The sequence below is a fragment of the Nicotiana attenuata genome, unplaced genomic scaffold, assembly GCF_001879085.1.
Source record: "Nicotiana attenuata strain UT unplaced genomic scaffold, NIATTr2, whole genome shotgun sequence".
Taxonomy (NCBI): domain Eukaryota; kingdom Viridiplantae; phylum Streptophyta; class Magnoliopsida; order Solanales; family Solanaceae; genus Nicotiana; species Nicotiana attenuata.
In genome coordinates, this window is record NW_017670255.1 from 828,857 (window position 1) to 841,956 (window position 13,100).

Here is a 13,100-nt window from a genome sequence, read left to right on the forward strand (position 1 = left end):
AGTCATGGATAATATGGGTAACCCATATTATCCGCCGGTTAACTCGTTTTTTATCCGTATTAAATATGGGTCGGGTCGGATAATTGATCCATTTTTTCATTATCCGTTTTCAATCAAACCATATCTGACCCGACCCGCCCGTTTACCACTCCTAATCATAGTATATGTAGGAAACTCCCTTTCCTTATTATCCTAAGGCCCAAGCCGAAGCCATAGTCCATCTTAAGGGTCTGTGAAAATGGACATACACTCAATAAGAAGCCCATCAAAAAGCCCAGAACGCTTAAACCCTCCAAATGGCAATGCAACAGAACCCTAAACCCGGATTTTCCAAATTGAAGCTACCCATTTCCCCATAGACGCTTTCACAGGAAGATCATGTCGAAATGGTGGCGCGCGGTGGCAACCACCGCCAGAACTCGGAGGGTGGCGGAGGAAACAAACCGGAGATCTTACTTCACAATCCAAGCCATTCCTAGAGAGGTCACCGGAAACAGAGTTTCCAGCAGGGATCGAGCCCAAGGTCGTATTCCGGCCGTCGTATTCTCACAGAACTACGTCCAATCAAAACCTAACGATCCTACTTCTATTGTGGCCGCAAGTTCTGTTTCTAGAAAGTTCCTCCTTACAACTGAAAAGAAGCAAATAAAAACGATCCTTAAGTCGGTTGATCTCCCTTTCTTCTATTCTACGACCTTTCCCCTTCAGATCCGGGCCGGTTCGGGTTCGTCAACTTTACTTGAATCCGGAAATGTGCTTCCCATTAAGGCAAGTGATGCTTGTTCGTGTTCATTCAGTACATTCGTTAATGTGCTAGTCGGCTACTCCCTTTGTTCTAGTTAATATGACTGCGTTTGGCTTTGTATGGAGTTTAAGATATTGATTTGACTTGTACTTTTACTAGTGATAAAGAAAAAAATGTACTCCAGAATGGTTGAAGAATTAGTTTGATAGAAAAAAGTACTTTAAAGGTTACATTTTAATAGATTAATGAATTTGAATTAGGAAATTGTTTTAGAGTTATGTCAATCATTTGGCAGTGTTGCAAATGGATTGTCGTAGGGATAGTAGTTGGTGGTAGTTTTAACTCATGGTTTCTTTCATTATTTACATAGATTCATAGGGATGAAGAAACTGGGAAGATACTGAATTTGGTCTTCGTATGGGCGGAATACGGAACAAAATTAAAGGTAGACGTGCCTGTTGTATTCAAAGGGGAGGAAGAGTGCCCTGGTCTCAAGAAAGGTTTAGTCTTTTTCTTCTCCTTGTATCTCCATGTTTTATTTTCTCCATAATTCCTTTTCACTTTGCTTATGGACAAGCCTATTGTTCTGAGAAAGGTTAATCATTTGTAATTAGTAGGACCTATCTCATTTCAGAAACTGTTTTTTGACATACTCTAGTGTGTCATTGCGATAGAATGATGAAAAAGAAAAATGGTGAAGCATGCTTGTTTGAATTCTCTCAGAACACTATTTTTTATATATGTAGTTGTTTGCAATTTCTGTGAAACCAACTAATTAATTACACCTCAATCTCAAATTAGTCGTAATTTAAAGTGTCGAACAATGATTATTATGGAACAAGAGTGACATATTGTAACATTTTGAGTTTGTAACTATAAATATGAGCTTCTGTATATATGCGGTAGTTTGCTAAAGTATTGCCAATTATTATCAGAAAACACCTATGGGCTGATTTGAACCTGCAAAGCCAGCATGTCCAAATATCCAAGAACTCCTATTTCCTTTTCTGACCAAGGAAGATCATTTGAAAGAGAGGACTTTTACTGTTTTCTTTGTTAATAACCTTATGAGGTTATATTACCGTGGAAGAGCATACTTAGGTAAACTGAGGAATTTAATTACTCTGCAACCTCATGGCATATATGCTGTCTTGAAGGGTATCGAGGGGAGTATTTCATTTAATCCATTGAGATATTAACTGCATTTAGCAAACAGCTTAAAACATTGAACTTAAATATCGAAGGAAGCAGATGGTCTCTACAAGTTTAATACTCTTATAAAGAAAACAAGTATAACATTCTTATAAAGAAAACAAGTATAACACTTTACTGTATTTGTCTAATTCCAAACTCCTGTTCTGGCGTTAGTGAGCTCCTATCTTTGTATCCTTAGAACATAATAAGAGGAACTCCTAAATATGTGAACGAGAATTTTCCTAGTAGTTCACTTAAGATACTGCAAAGCCTGAACTTTCTCTAATGGAAACCCATGATAAGTTCAATTTGGTTTAAACCTAGATAGGTTACCAAAGCCACCTAGATAGGTTACCAAAGCCGTTTTGTATACGCTTCAGAAAACATGCCTTCTCAATAACAGCATGTGAAAGGGTTATCTTGTTTAATGAGATTAACTTTTCTGTCCAAATTCTGTGAAGTAACTGCCTTCTTAAGTTAAATACTAGTTGTCTTGACATTGGAAAGTGGAAACTAATGGCAATTCTTTGTTCGAAATATTATGGTACCATCATTTTCGTAGTTTCTTGGACGCGCTATTTTGGTTATTTTGTCAAATGTTAATAGAGAACTTTAATGCATAGATTGTCTTGGACTAGATTACTGTTGCTCTTTAATATGCTTTGAAACAGTGCTGTGCTGCCTTTTGCAATTTATTACTCCATGAGATAATCTGGCATGCAGATGATTATTGCAATTTCAGTGAAGATGATTATTAGCTTTTAATGTGAAAGCAGGTGGCTCTTTAAACAAGATAAGACCTACTCTAAGGTTCTTGTGCCCAGCTGAGCATATACCTCAAAAAATTGAGGTCGATGTAAGTCAGCTAGATGTTGAAGACAAAGTGTCCCTGCATGATATCGATCTTCATCCGACGTGGAAGCTCTTAAGCAAGAATGAGGCGATCCCTGTTTGTAAGATTAAGGCAACTTCAATTGATAGCTAATTTTGTCGAAGCTATTGTGCAACTACTGCAAGAGGCATTTGAAGTCCACTAGTTACAACAAGGTTTGTTCTAATTTGACCAAGCTTTGTAGGTTGAGTACTGTATAAGGTGCATGGTCAAATGAAATTTGAAGCTTTTGCTATAGTGCAGTAAATTGTGTTTTTAGGGGGACTTGTTCTAGAATAATGAACTGTGCGTTAATGAGTAAATGGCAACTGGAACTGCAGTCTTTTTAAGTTTATGGCATCAAATAATTTCAAGTCCACTGCGAAGGGAATCACACATTGATAGAACTTTAGTCACCGGTGGTGTGCGTCATGAGTTCATTTGTTTTTACGCAGGAATCGCCCTCCAGGATATTGTTAGAGGGTACTATTTTGAAATTTGATAGTCTTATATGACTTATTCTAAACATGAATTTCCCCAACTAAAAAAAATATATCCTTTCATCTAACCACCGGAAGACCTGGCAATTAATCAGTTTTGATGCATAGAATGAACGGGTCAAGCACGATGAAGACAGGGAGATGACGGCTGAACTAAGGGGTCGTGGTTACAAGGATAAGGGATTATAATTTCAAGACAAAATGTGAAATTATTTTATCTAGTTTGGTAGAATTTTGTTCTAGAATTATCATTCGGGGATTGTTTATTTCACAATTATGGTGTTATTTGGTAGTTGGTACCATGTTTTAAGTAGTCTAACAATTCTATGACTACTAGTCCCAAGATAAAACAACAAGATAAATTGCCCTTTTCCACATAATTTTCTTCCAAAGTCTTTCTTAAGTCAAGGTTAAAAATGAACATAAAATATTTACATTCATCTAGTTTAAAGCAAATTTTTATTTTACGTTATACACCGTATATTTTATTTTTAGTCCAAAAGGATTAAACATCTATTAATAAAACTATATATTCACTAAATAATCTCTTCAATATTTAACTCATGTAAAATCCCATATTATAATTTCAATATAACTAGAGGCGAACTCACTCCAAGGGAGGTCACCGGCCCTCGATAACATCAGGAGAAATGTGCGTATTTATTTTGGGTGTATTTTAGGTATATATTTAAATTGACACCATGAACTACAAAGATTTGACAGCTGGAATGGTTGATTTGGGTGAACGGATTGACATTTGATTCCCACTTCAACATTCACCAAAAAGAAAAAAAAATTTGACATTAATGCCAGTTAAAACTCCATTTTTAAATATTGAGTCCGCCTCTTAAGTATAACTTGTTCACAAATCAATATAAAAAGACAGCCTAGCTGGAGTGCAGAAGCCGGCTATATCGCTGGCATGTTTTTGTTTGTGCTGACTTTCATATTAAATTTTTGTCTACTCCAAGTCCTTGCTCCGTACAAATCTTGTCCCTTTCCGATTTTGCAATTTCCTGAAATGCTTGATAAGTATAAATGAAAAACACGTTCTGTACTTTAAGAGGACAAATGAAAAACACGTTATTTCCTTTTCCTTTTTTGGTTGTTCATCTCCTCTTAATTTTGTGACATTCACAATTTCTCTAGTCCTTTCCAAGCCCCATGGGGTGTGCACAATTAATATACGAAAGATCTGGAGTTCATTACTCAAATGGTCACTTAACTATCCCAAATTATATTTTAAAATCACTTTTTTTTTTGTAACAATAAAGTCATTGAACTATGCTTATTGCACTCAGAAGGTCACTCAACTAGATTTTCCAAATTTTGAATTACCAAATACCTATTTTACCCTCTAAACTATAAACATTTATCTTCTTTTTATTTTTCTTATAAACTTTTTAATATTATGATTTCCTTCTTAATTTACATTATGGACTTACTTATAGAATAAATAAATTATTTATAAATTAAAAAATAAAAAGTATTTAAGCATATATAATGCTAGAATAATAAAATAATGAGCATAGTAAAAAAAAATTAATTAGAATATTAGTAATAATAATTTTAATATTAACAACAAAATTCAAAAATTTATTTACATAATTCAGAATGAAAGAAAATAAAGATTGTAAAATATATATTTCATGCACGTAATATAAAAATAATTATTTAAATAATGGTATTTTTTATAATATACATTATATATTAAAATTATGCTCAATTATATATATATATATATATATATATATATATATATATATATTCCATGCACGACTTAACATAACATATTTTACCCTATACAGATAGTCCCCCTACTTTACGGTGATATAACTTTGTGTCGTCGGAAAGTTGGTAGAAACATAATAATATAATTGAGCATAATTTTCAAGACTATATAATGTATTATAAAAATATCTTTATTTAAATAATTATTTTTATATTACGTGCATGGAATATATATTTTACAACCTTTATTTTCTTTCATTCTGGTAAATAAATTTTTGAACTTTTGTTGTTAATATACTGAAAAGTTCAAAAAAGAAGAAGAAGATAAACGTTTATAATTTAGAGAGTAAAATAGGTATTTGGAAATCCAAAATTTGGAAAATCTAGTTGAGTGACCTTTTGAGTGCAATAGGCATAGCTCAGTGACTTTGTTGTTACAAACGAAAGAAAAGTGACTTTAGGAGATAATTTGGGATAGTTGAGTGATCATTTGAGTAATTGACTCGGAAGATCTGTTATCTTAAAACTAAGAATAAATAAACCGGGTTGAGGGTAGTAATGAAAAACTAGTCGCACATTATAATTTCTAACGGACTATCTTTCCAGATAAAAAAAGAAAGAAACTTCCATAAGAGCAACCTGGCTTAGCAAAAACTAAGAAATTCGTTGCTTTCGAGCTATTGAAATCCTTAATTTGCAGCTTTTATTGTGCATGTTTTTCTATTTTTCTCTTTTCCAATAGTGAGCCGTGCTGTTTCCACATTATAACAAATTCTGAGATAGGTCGTATTTTCAATTTTCATAATTACAGAGAGCTAAAATTGATCTACCCCAATAAATTTATTCAAGGGTTTAGGACGACCTAAACCCTTTAATTAGTATCTTTAATTTTGTATTTACTAAAATGCAACAACATGAAATGGACACAAGTAAATGTACAAAGAAAAAGGAAAAGACTCGAATCATTCAAAGATTCAAAGACATGAAAAGAGGTGGGTCCAATGTGTTGGTCCTGTCACCGTCAAAAGAATATTAAAAAATGGCATGTAGTATTGTTGTAATAAAATAAACGTCTTCTATTTTTTTAATTAAAGTTGGAAAAACAGAAATGTACTAGAAAGAAGAATAAAAGGAGGAAGAAGAAGAAAGAATAGAAAGGGAAGAGGAGGGTATTATATTTTGACCTCAGGATGGAGATAGTTTTCTTCTTGTATCATTTTTCCTTAAAACTCTCCCTTCCCTCCTCCTTTTAGAAACTTTTTGCGGGAACCCACCGACGCCGACGAACACGACGCCGGCGAGTTTTCCCCGCTTTTTTTAACCATGCTCCTGAGCCCAGGTTTTGTACAGTATTATCATTTCCTAATTTAGGCGCGCGTACCCATGCATTGTGTAATATTTTTCATAACAACTAAAACAGGCAATGCGTTGGTGGCAGAACGCGTTTTCATCTTCAACATCCTCATCATCACCCTCCTCTTCATCCTCTTTATCATCCAAAGTACACTCTGACGATAGCCTTATTACCTCCTCCGGTGGAGGAGGCATTCGTTACACATTAAAATCCGCTTTTTTCTTCGCCCGCAGACGCCGTCACGCACGTGCAAAAAAACTCCAGAACCTCGCGGAGAATGACGTCGATGACTGGCGTTCGCACTATTCAGAAAACGAGAATTTGTCGTCGTCCAAATGTTCTTCCTCCTCCGACCGTCGTCCGCCTCCGCAACCTTTGCCTTTGCCGGAACTCCAGCTGTTGCTCCGCCACGACGCCGACGCTGCGGTTTCGAATGAACCCAGCGTTCCGTTGCCGTCCCCCACAGACGCGCATAATTCGCATCATAAAACTGGAGAGGAAAGAGATAAGGATACACATAAGGATGGTGTAGCCCATGGGAGGTATACAATCTTTTTTCTCAACATTCTTTTTTTTTTTTAGTTTTTACTTTAATTTCACATAGGATTAGATTATTACTTGTCTCATTATATTCCTATTTATTTTGTTTTTAATTGTGAATCCGGAATTGGATGTTTGTGTTTCTTTTTTGAAAAATACTTAGGTTACGTTGATACGGAGTGTTTCGTTTTCATTATAAAATTAGGGTTCCTCATTTCAAGGAGAGAGCTGGAAATTCATGGTTATTAACTCTTGAATTAGAGAGGATGGTCTAGTGATATGGATAAATCTTAACTCCTCCAAAAAAGAGGAAAAAGAAACCAATGCTGGAGATGAAAGAATTGAAGTTAATAGATTCGACACTGAAACGTAGCCTAGTTGAAAGGATACTCTGACCTTGAATGATTAGATTGGGGGTTCGGGTCAGCATTCAGCAAAATGGGCCACTGTTGACTTCTTCTCTCTTTTCAGACATTTGCAAAATAAGAGAAAAAAAAAAAGAAGAAGGACATTCTGCTTTCTCTTAGCATGAATTGGTCATTCAGTTGGCTAATTCGTGTAAGTTTTGGATTATATTGACGCTGTATTTGTGTTCTTCTGTTATCCTGTTTCAGCAGATTATCAAGCCAAGATGCTCGAAAGAAGATAAAGGAGCACTTGGGAAGTCGATTGTCTAAGAAGACACCTCAGAAGCTGCATGTTACTGATAGAGTCTCTGATATCAGGATCAGCGCGCCCATTAGTGCTCCTACCACTCCTTATGCAAGTCCTGGACTCAGCCCGCTCAAAGCTGAGGATTTTTTAAGTCCCAATTGCATGGCATTCCCTGGTGCTTTTCAAGTTTGTTCTGCCCCAGAGATGCCTCCATCAGACACCCCTCATTATCCAGGTTTCTCTTACAAAGTTATTCCGGAGAAAAATGCTTTTAGTGTTGATAATTCTCCTCATCAGAGTCCAAGAACAAGTCCTCAGAGGTATAGAAAGATCGCAAGTGGATCAACATCGCCTTTGCATAACTTATTACCAAACGAGAGCTCAGCAGCACGCCGTGAGTGTAGTGCTCAGGGTAATGTCCATCCACTACCACTTCCTCCTTTAGGTGCCACTCCATCACAGCAGCCTACGGCAATTCCACCAGTTTCCCCTAACGCAGAGCTGACGCCAATCAAAGGCCAATGGCAAAAAGGGAAGCTTATTGGGCGTGGGACATTTGGAAGTGTATATGTTGCATCAAACAGGTATAATTTCTGAATAGATCTCATTGCATAGGAATATGTTTCTTCTCGTGCATACACAGTTTAGTGTCTAATGTACCCCGATGTTTTTTTTCCCTTAACCAGAGAGACTGGAGCTTTATGTGCGATGAAAGAAGTTGAATTATTACCGGATGACCCGAAATCTGCTGAGAGCATAAGGCAGTTACAGCAGGTTATATTTCCTTCATTCTCTTCGCTTCGTAGTCCTTTAATACTTATACTCCGTGTCTTGATTTTGATTGTTCATAGTCACAACGTTAATCTTTTTTCTCAATCTGTTGCACTGATCCAAATATTTAAAGTGGAGCATCTTATCTGCAGATTTCTCTACACATTTATGAGTTAGTGACACCCAGACCCCACTAGTGGGATTTTACTGGGTTGTTGTTGTTGATTTATGAGTTAGTGACATGACTGAAACAAGTAATACATGTTCTCTTTCTGTTTTAAGAAAATAAAAATTTATATTGTGTGTTCAACCTTAACACTTATCTAGGATAGGTGCTGCACAATTACCAAAGCAACCAGCTAAGGAACCAAAAGGCTTAGGGGAGAAAGTTAAAGGAATTCCTGTATGTTAAAATAAAAAGTACTGGCCATACCTTTCCTCTGTGATGTTCTTATGAGCTTTAAGCTGTTTTCTTTTGTATTTTTATTTGGAGTCCAAGCTACTAAGTGGAAGAAATCTCGGTAGGCTTTCCTAGGATGCTAGTTGCCTAACATCTTAACTGAGTTATTTCTCTTCGTGGATCTTAGTAGATAGATAATTATTTGGCTTGACTTTATTTATTATTGTCTTTCCGAGTATAAAATATTTTGCATCTCTTACTGATGAACTGGACCATTTTGACCGTTTAAAGCAGTATTAGCAAGCACATTGGGTATGAATACTTGAATGTGAATACATTTCGATTAGCAGTTGCCAAGCCACTATCATGAGCACATGAAAACATCTCTTTTGTAAAATTGTTTCAACTTCTGATTTTCTCCAATTTTTATGTTGGTATAGGAAATTAATGTTCTCAGTCAACTCAAGCACCCAAATATTGTCCAGTATTACGGCAGCGAAATAGTAAGTAATTGTTATTCTCCAATTAAGTTATATACTTATCTGAGCATGTTGTCCTCATTGAGAGTCTTTACTATGATTGTGCAGGTTGGTGACCGATTTTACATTTATCTGGAATACGTTCATCCTGGTTCTATCAATAAATTCATCCATGACCATTGTGGAGCAATTACAGAATCCATAGTACGGAATTTCACTCGCCATATTCTTTGTGGATTGGCTTACTTGCATAGCAAAAAAACCATTCACAGGTAACAGTCTGAGATTTCACTTATGATGAGGACTATATAGAACCTTCTGAAGAACAAATTGGATTTTTTACATGTATAGGGACATAAAAGGGGCAAATTTGCTTGTTGATGCTTATGGGGTTGTGAAGCTTGCAGATTTTGGGATGGCTAAGCATGTAAGTTCTCAACTCAAAATATGGAGTATACTCATTTTGTTGCAATAATAGAAGTAAACACTTCATTAGGAGAGATTCCCTATTCCTGGAAGCCAGTAGATGTAACATAACCAATCACTTTGACTATACTCAATGACTAGAAATAACAACGCCCAGTAGGAAAAATAATGTTTGGAATGACAACTATATAACAATGGAAGTCAACACAATCATTTTTTTTAATTAACTTTTACCTTATCAAAAATAAAATAAAATAAAACTTGCAGTTTTTTTAATCTTTATAACTTACACTGACTGTGTTGTTGAGCCGACTTTTGCTAGTTTTATATTTGATCCTGAACCTTTACTCTTTCTATGCAGCTTAACGGGCAAGCAGCTAATCTCTCCTTGAAGGGAAGTCCTTACTGGATGGCTCCTGAGGTACTTTGTTAGAAACATCAGTTCTGTCTAATTATGTTCTCTTACCTCTCATGCTTATACCTTTTGTTGCCTGGCAGCTCTTGCAGTCAGTTATGCAGAAGGATACTAACAGTGATCTCGCCTTTGCTACTGACATATGGAGTTTGGGTTGTACAGTAATTGAAATGCTGAATGGCAAACCACCTTGGAGTGAATATGAAGCAGTAAGGACTTTGATTCGCTCATGCTTTGCTCGCACATAATCTTTTGGTTTTCTCATGCTTAGCTCGCATGTATCTTACTTGACAGTAATGCGTTTCTGTTGCATGCTCCCGTAGGTTCACGGGGTCTTCAAGAAGTCTGTCCCCTTTTATGAATACTTTTCTGGCAACCCTATCTCTTTGAGTGAGGTGGAGGTTTTCTTGTAGGTGTAATTTCAGTAAATAAGACTGATGCTACTATATTTTGCATCATGTCGAGGAGCTTGCTCAGTTTCACACTTTCACTGCACTTGAGAGTTCATTTGGTTCGTAGTAAATGGGTCCATACAGTTTCCCAATTCATTGGTGTCACTACACTTGAACTTGAATAAGTCGAATGCTAGTTTATCTCCTATTTTGCAGGCTTATATTGTAATCAACGTGTCAGACTGACTATACAGAGCTGCACCACGTTAACCATATCCATTTTGCAGGCTGCAGCCATGTTCAAGGTTCTAAAAGATACGCCTCCGATACCGGAAACATTATCACCTGAAGGAAAAGATTTCCTGCGCTGGTGTTTCTGTAGGAACCCAGCGGAGAGGCCCTCGGCCAGCATGTTATTAGAACATCGATTTATGAGAATCTCTCATCAGCCAGATGTTCCTTCTTTCCTCAAACCAGTTGGTGGGGTACGAATCAAAGTAAGTACGTTCAGTTCCTCTCCTCTCCTCTCCAGCTCTTCTTCCTCCTTTTTGTCTTTTGTGGTGTGTGCGTATGATCTTTAATGCAATAATATAACTTTAACAGGAAAAGTTGAATTCTCAAAAAGAGCAGACAACATACAATCTTGACCAAGGGCGTTTATCTCTAGAGAGGTAGCTCTCGAAAGAACTGTCAATGAAGTGAAAATTAGATTCCAAATGGTGGAATACTTAGGCTAAGACATCCTTGATATGGGCATTTCTTCATGCCTGGACACTTAATCTATATGTGCAATTGGGATAGGCCAGCTGTGCGTCATCGATTCTAATGGAGCCCCATCATTTCGCTAGTTCAACTCCTATGGCCCTGTCCCCAGTTAATTCACACCCTGCTCGATGTATTGATGTTAGCACTATTGCAAATGTAACTCATTGCCAAAACCTGGTGCAATTACGAAACCTCAACTGATTTTGAGATGGAAGTAGCAAGACATACTTTTGGTGTCGCTTTCCATGAGAAGCTGGATTTGTGAATACAATGGAGACCTTTATACACGTGCTCTGTAGATAGCTTGCAGGCGAAAAGCGAGTTGGAGCCAGTGGGTACTCCGTCTTGTTGTCAATATGTTACACCTTGAGAGGAACATAGTTTTATCGTCCAGGGATTTTTTTTTTCCTGCAGACCTTGGAGTTTAGAAGTAGGTTTTCTGTAATGACTTCCAAAGGAGGAGCTTCAACAACAATCAAAAGAAAATGAAATGCTTTGACCATTTATACAATTCATTATTGAATCTCGTACTCTGCATTTTTTCTTTTAAATTTTGACAAGCATGTCTAGTGTGATAACAACACGATAGGGGGATTCAAGAATTACTAAAGAAAAACAAGAAAATCAAGAAACATGCGGAAGCTAAAAGAAAATAAAGAAACGAAAAAGGACGAAAATTAAAGATAGATTGAATTCAAGAAGTCTATTCTTGAAGTTGAATCCTAACAACAACAAGTAGCTAACAAAGAACTAATCGCCTTTGGTAGAAAATAAAAAACAAGAGATAGATTGTGAAACCCGACCCTTTAGAATAACAAGAAAAGCAATAAGCCTAAACTTATCACCTTTCTTGAATATCTAGAAGTGATATAAGATTTCGAAGAATTTATCTTACCACCTTAAATTGAGTCTTGAAGGTTGAAGAATAAATCCAAGAGTAGCCACACACAATAGTGCAAGAAAAATCTCATAATTTTTATTGATAATAATCTGAATAATCTAAGTCTAAAAACAAAGAAGACACCCCTTATATAGGTAGTAAGGGTCACGAAATTAAGCCTAAAAAAATAAGGAAATAATGTCCTAAACTACTTTGACAACAAGTCCAACTACCTTAGGAAAAGGAAAATACTAGGAAGCAAAAACCAAGTCATTCTTGGAAAGTAATTCCAAAAATCTTAGTAAGGAAAACATAACCTTAACTAACTAGGAAAGCAATAAATATAGTACCAAAATATATGGAAATAAGTCTCAAACCAATCTTGGATATAATCTTGAAAATCTTGAAGGAAATTTGCAAGCAACTTGGCACCAACTTGCACTCAACATCTAGCACGACTATTGTACCTTTCTTGGACATCAAGTAAGTCCATTTTATGTTATAAAAACGTGGCTTTAGTAGGACTTCATGGGCTGGAAATTTGGACTCATTTTAGGTGTCAAATTGGTCCAAAGTGGACTGATTAGGACCTTCTTCAATGGATGTCTCTTGGGATCCAATACTCCTCTTCTTGGACATAAATTTGAGCCATAAAATAACTGTAACACCTAGCTAATTCACAACCTTTATCCTTGAGCTCTTCTTCCTCCCAGTTAACAATTTCTTTATTTGCACTTGAAGTCTAATGACCTTGTTTTGCAACTCTTTAGCTTGACATCTTGTTAAAGGCTCTGAGATTCCAAAACTTCATCCTTGTCCTTGAATAGAGTTGAGCTTCCTAGGATACTATCATAGCACTGCTACTCGTGTGTGTAGAGGCCAGAATATTTTGTTTTGTCAAATGTCATCATGTTCTCTATTACTTCAAGACGAAACCTGAAGTAAAAGGTTTAAGTAAACGGGCCAGACTGCCAGTATCCATG

General features: G+C 36.2%; 2 protein-coding genes across 4 annotated transcripts; both read left to right on the forward strand.

Moving 5' to 3' along the window:
- The first annotated feature begins 295 nt into the window (after window positions 1-295).
- LOC109236783 (50S ribosomal protein L25) lies at window positions 296-3,189 on the forward strand. Its single transcript, XM_019402996.1, has 3 exons — window positions 296-768; window positions 1,116-1,245; window positions 2,716-3,189. Exons 1-3 carry the CDS (start codon window positions 379-381, stop codon window positions 2,922-2,924), a joined length of 729 nt encoding a protein of 242 aa, XP_019258541.1. The 5' UTR covers window positions 296-378; the 3' UTR covers window positions 2,925-3,189.
- Window positions 3,190-6,159: 2,970 nt separating this feature from the next.
- On the forward strand, window positions 6,160-11,765 carry LOC109236784 (mitogen-activated protein kinase kinase kinase YODA-like). Of its 3 annotated transcripts, none has more exons than XM_019403000.1 (10): window positions 6,160-6,937; window positions 7,550-8,173; window positions 8,276-8,363; window positions 9,201-9,263; window positions 9,348-9,511; window positions 9,591-9,666; window positions 10,027-10,086; window positions 10,164-10,289; window positions 10,760-10,973; window positions 11,076-11,765. In XM_019403000.1, exons 1-10 carry the CDS (start codon window positions 6,465-6,467, stop codon window positions 11,117-11,119), a joined length of 1,932 nt encoding a protein of 643 aa, XP_019258545.1. In that variant the 5' UTR covers window positions 6,160-6,464; the 3' UTR covers window positions 11,120-11,765. The 3 variants fall into 3 exon arrangements, with proteins under 3 accessions (XP_019258545.1, XP_019258542.1, XP_019258543.1); XM_019402997.1 differs by having other exon boundaries at window positions 6,161-6,937; window positions 10,760-10,969; XM_019402998.1 differs by having other exon boundaries at window positions 6,161-6,937; window positions 7,553-8,173; window positions 10,760-10,969.
- Window positions 11,766-13,100: the final 1,335 nt, after the last annotated feature.

Excerpts from the sequence above, each read along its gene's own strand:
- LOC109236783 (XM_019402996.1), top strand. The coding sequence starts at position 379 with ATGTCGAAATGGTGGCGCGCGGTGGCAACCACCGCCAGAACTCGGAGG. Across the intron at positions 769-1,115 it reads GAAATGTGCTTCCCATTAAG|ATTCATAGGGATGAAGAAAC; the intron begins GCAAGTGATGCT and ends TTATTTACATAG. Across the intron at positions 1,246-2,715 it reads GTGCCCTGGTCTCAAGAAAG|GTGGCTCTTTAAACAAGATA; the intron begins GTTTAGTCTTTT and ends ATGTGAAAGCAG.
- LOC109236784 (XM_019402997.1), top strand. The coding sequence starts at position 6,465 with ATGCGTTGGTGGCAGAACGCGTTTTCATCTTCAACATCCTCATCATCA. Across the intron at positions 9,667-10,026 it reads ATTTTGGGATGGCTAAGCAT|CTTAACGGGCAAGCAGCTAA; the intron begins GTAAGTTCTCAA and ends CTTTCTATGCAG. Across the intron at positions 10,087-10,163 it reads CTTACTGGATGGCTCCTGAG|CTCTTGCAGTCAGTTATGCA; the intron begins GTACTTTGTTAG and ends GTTGCCTGGCAG.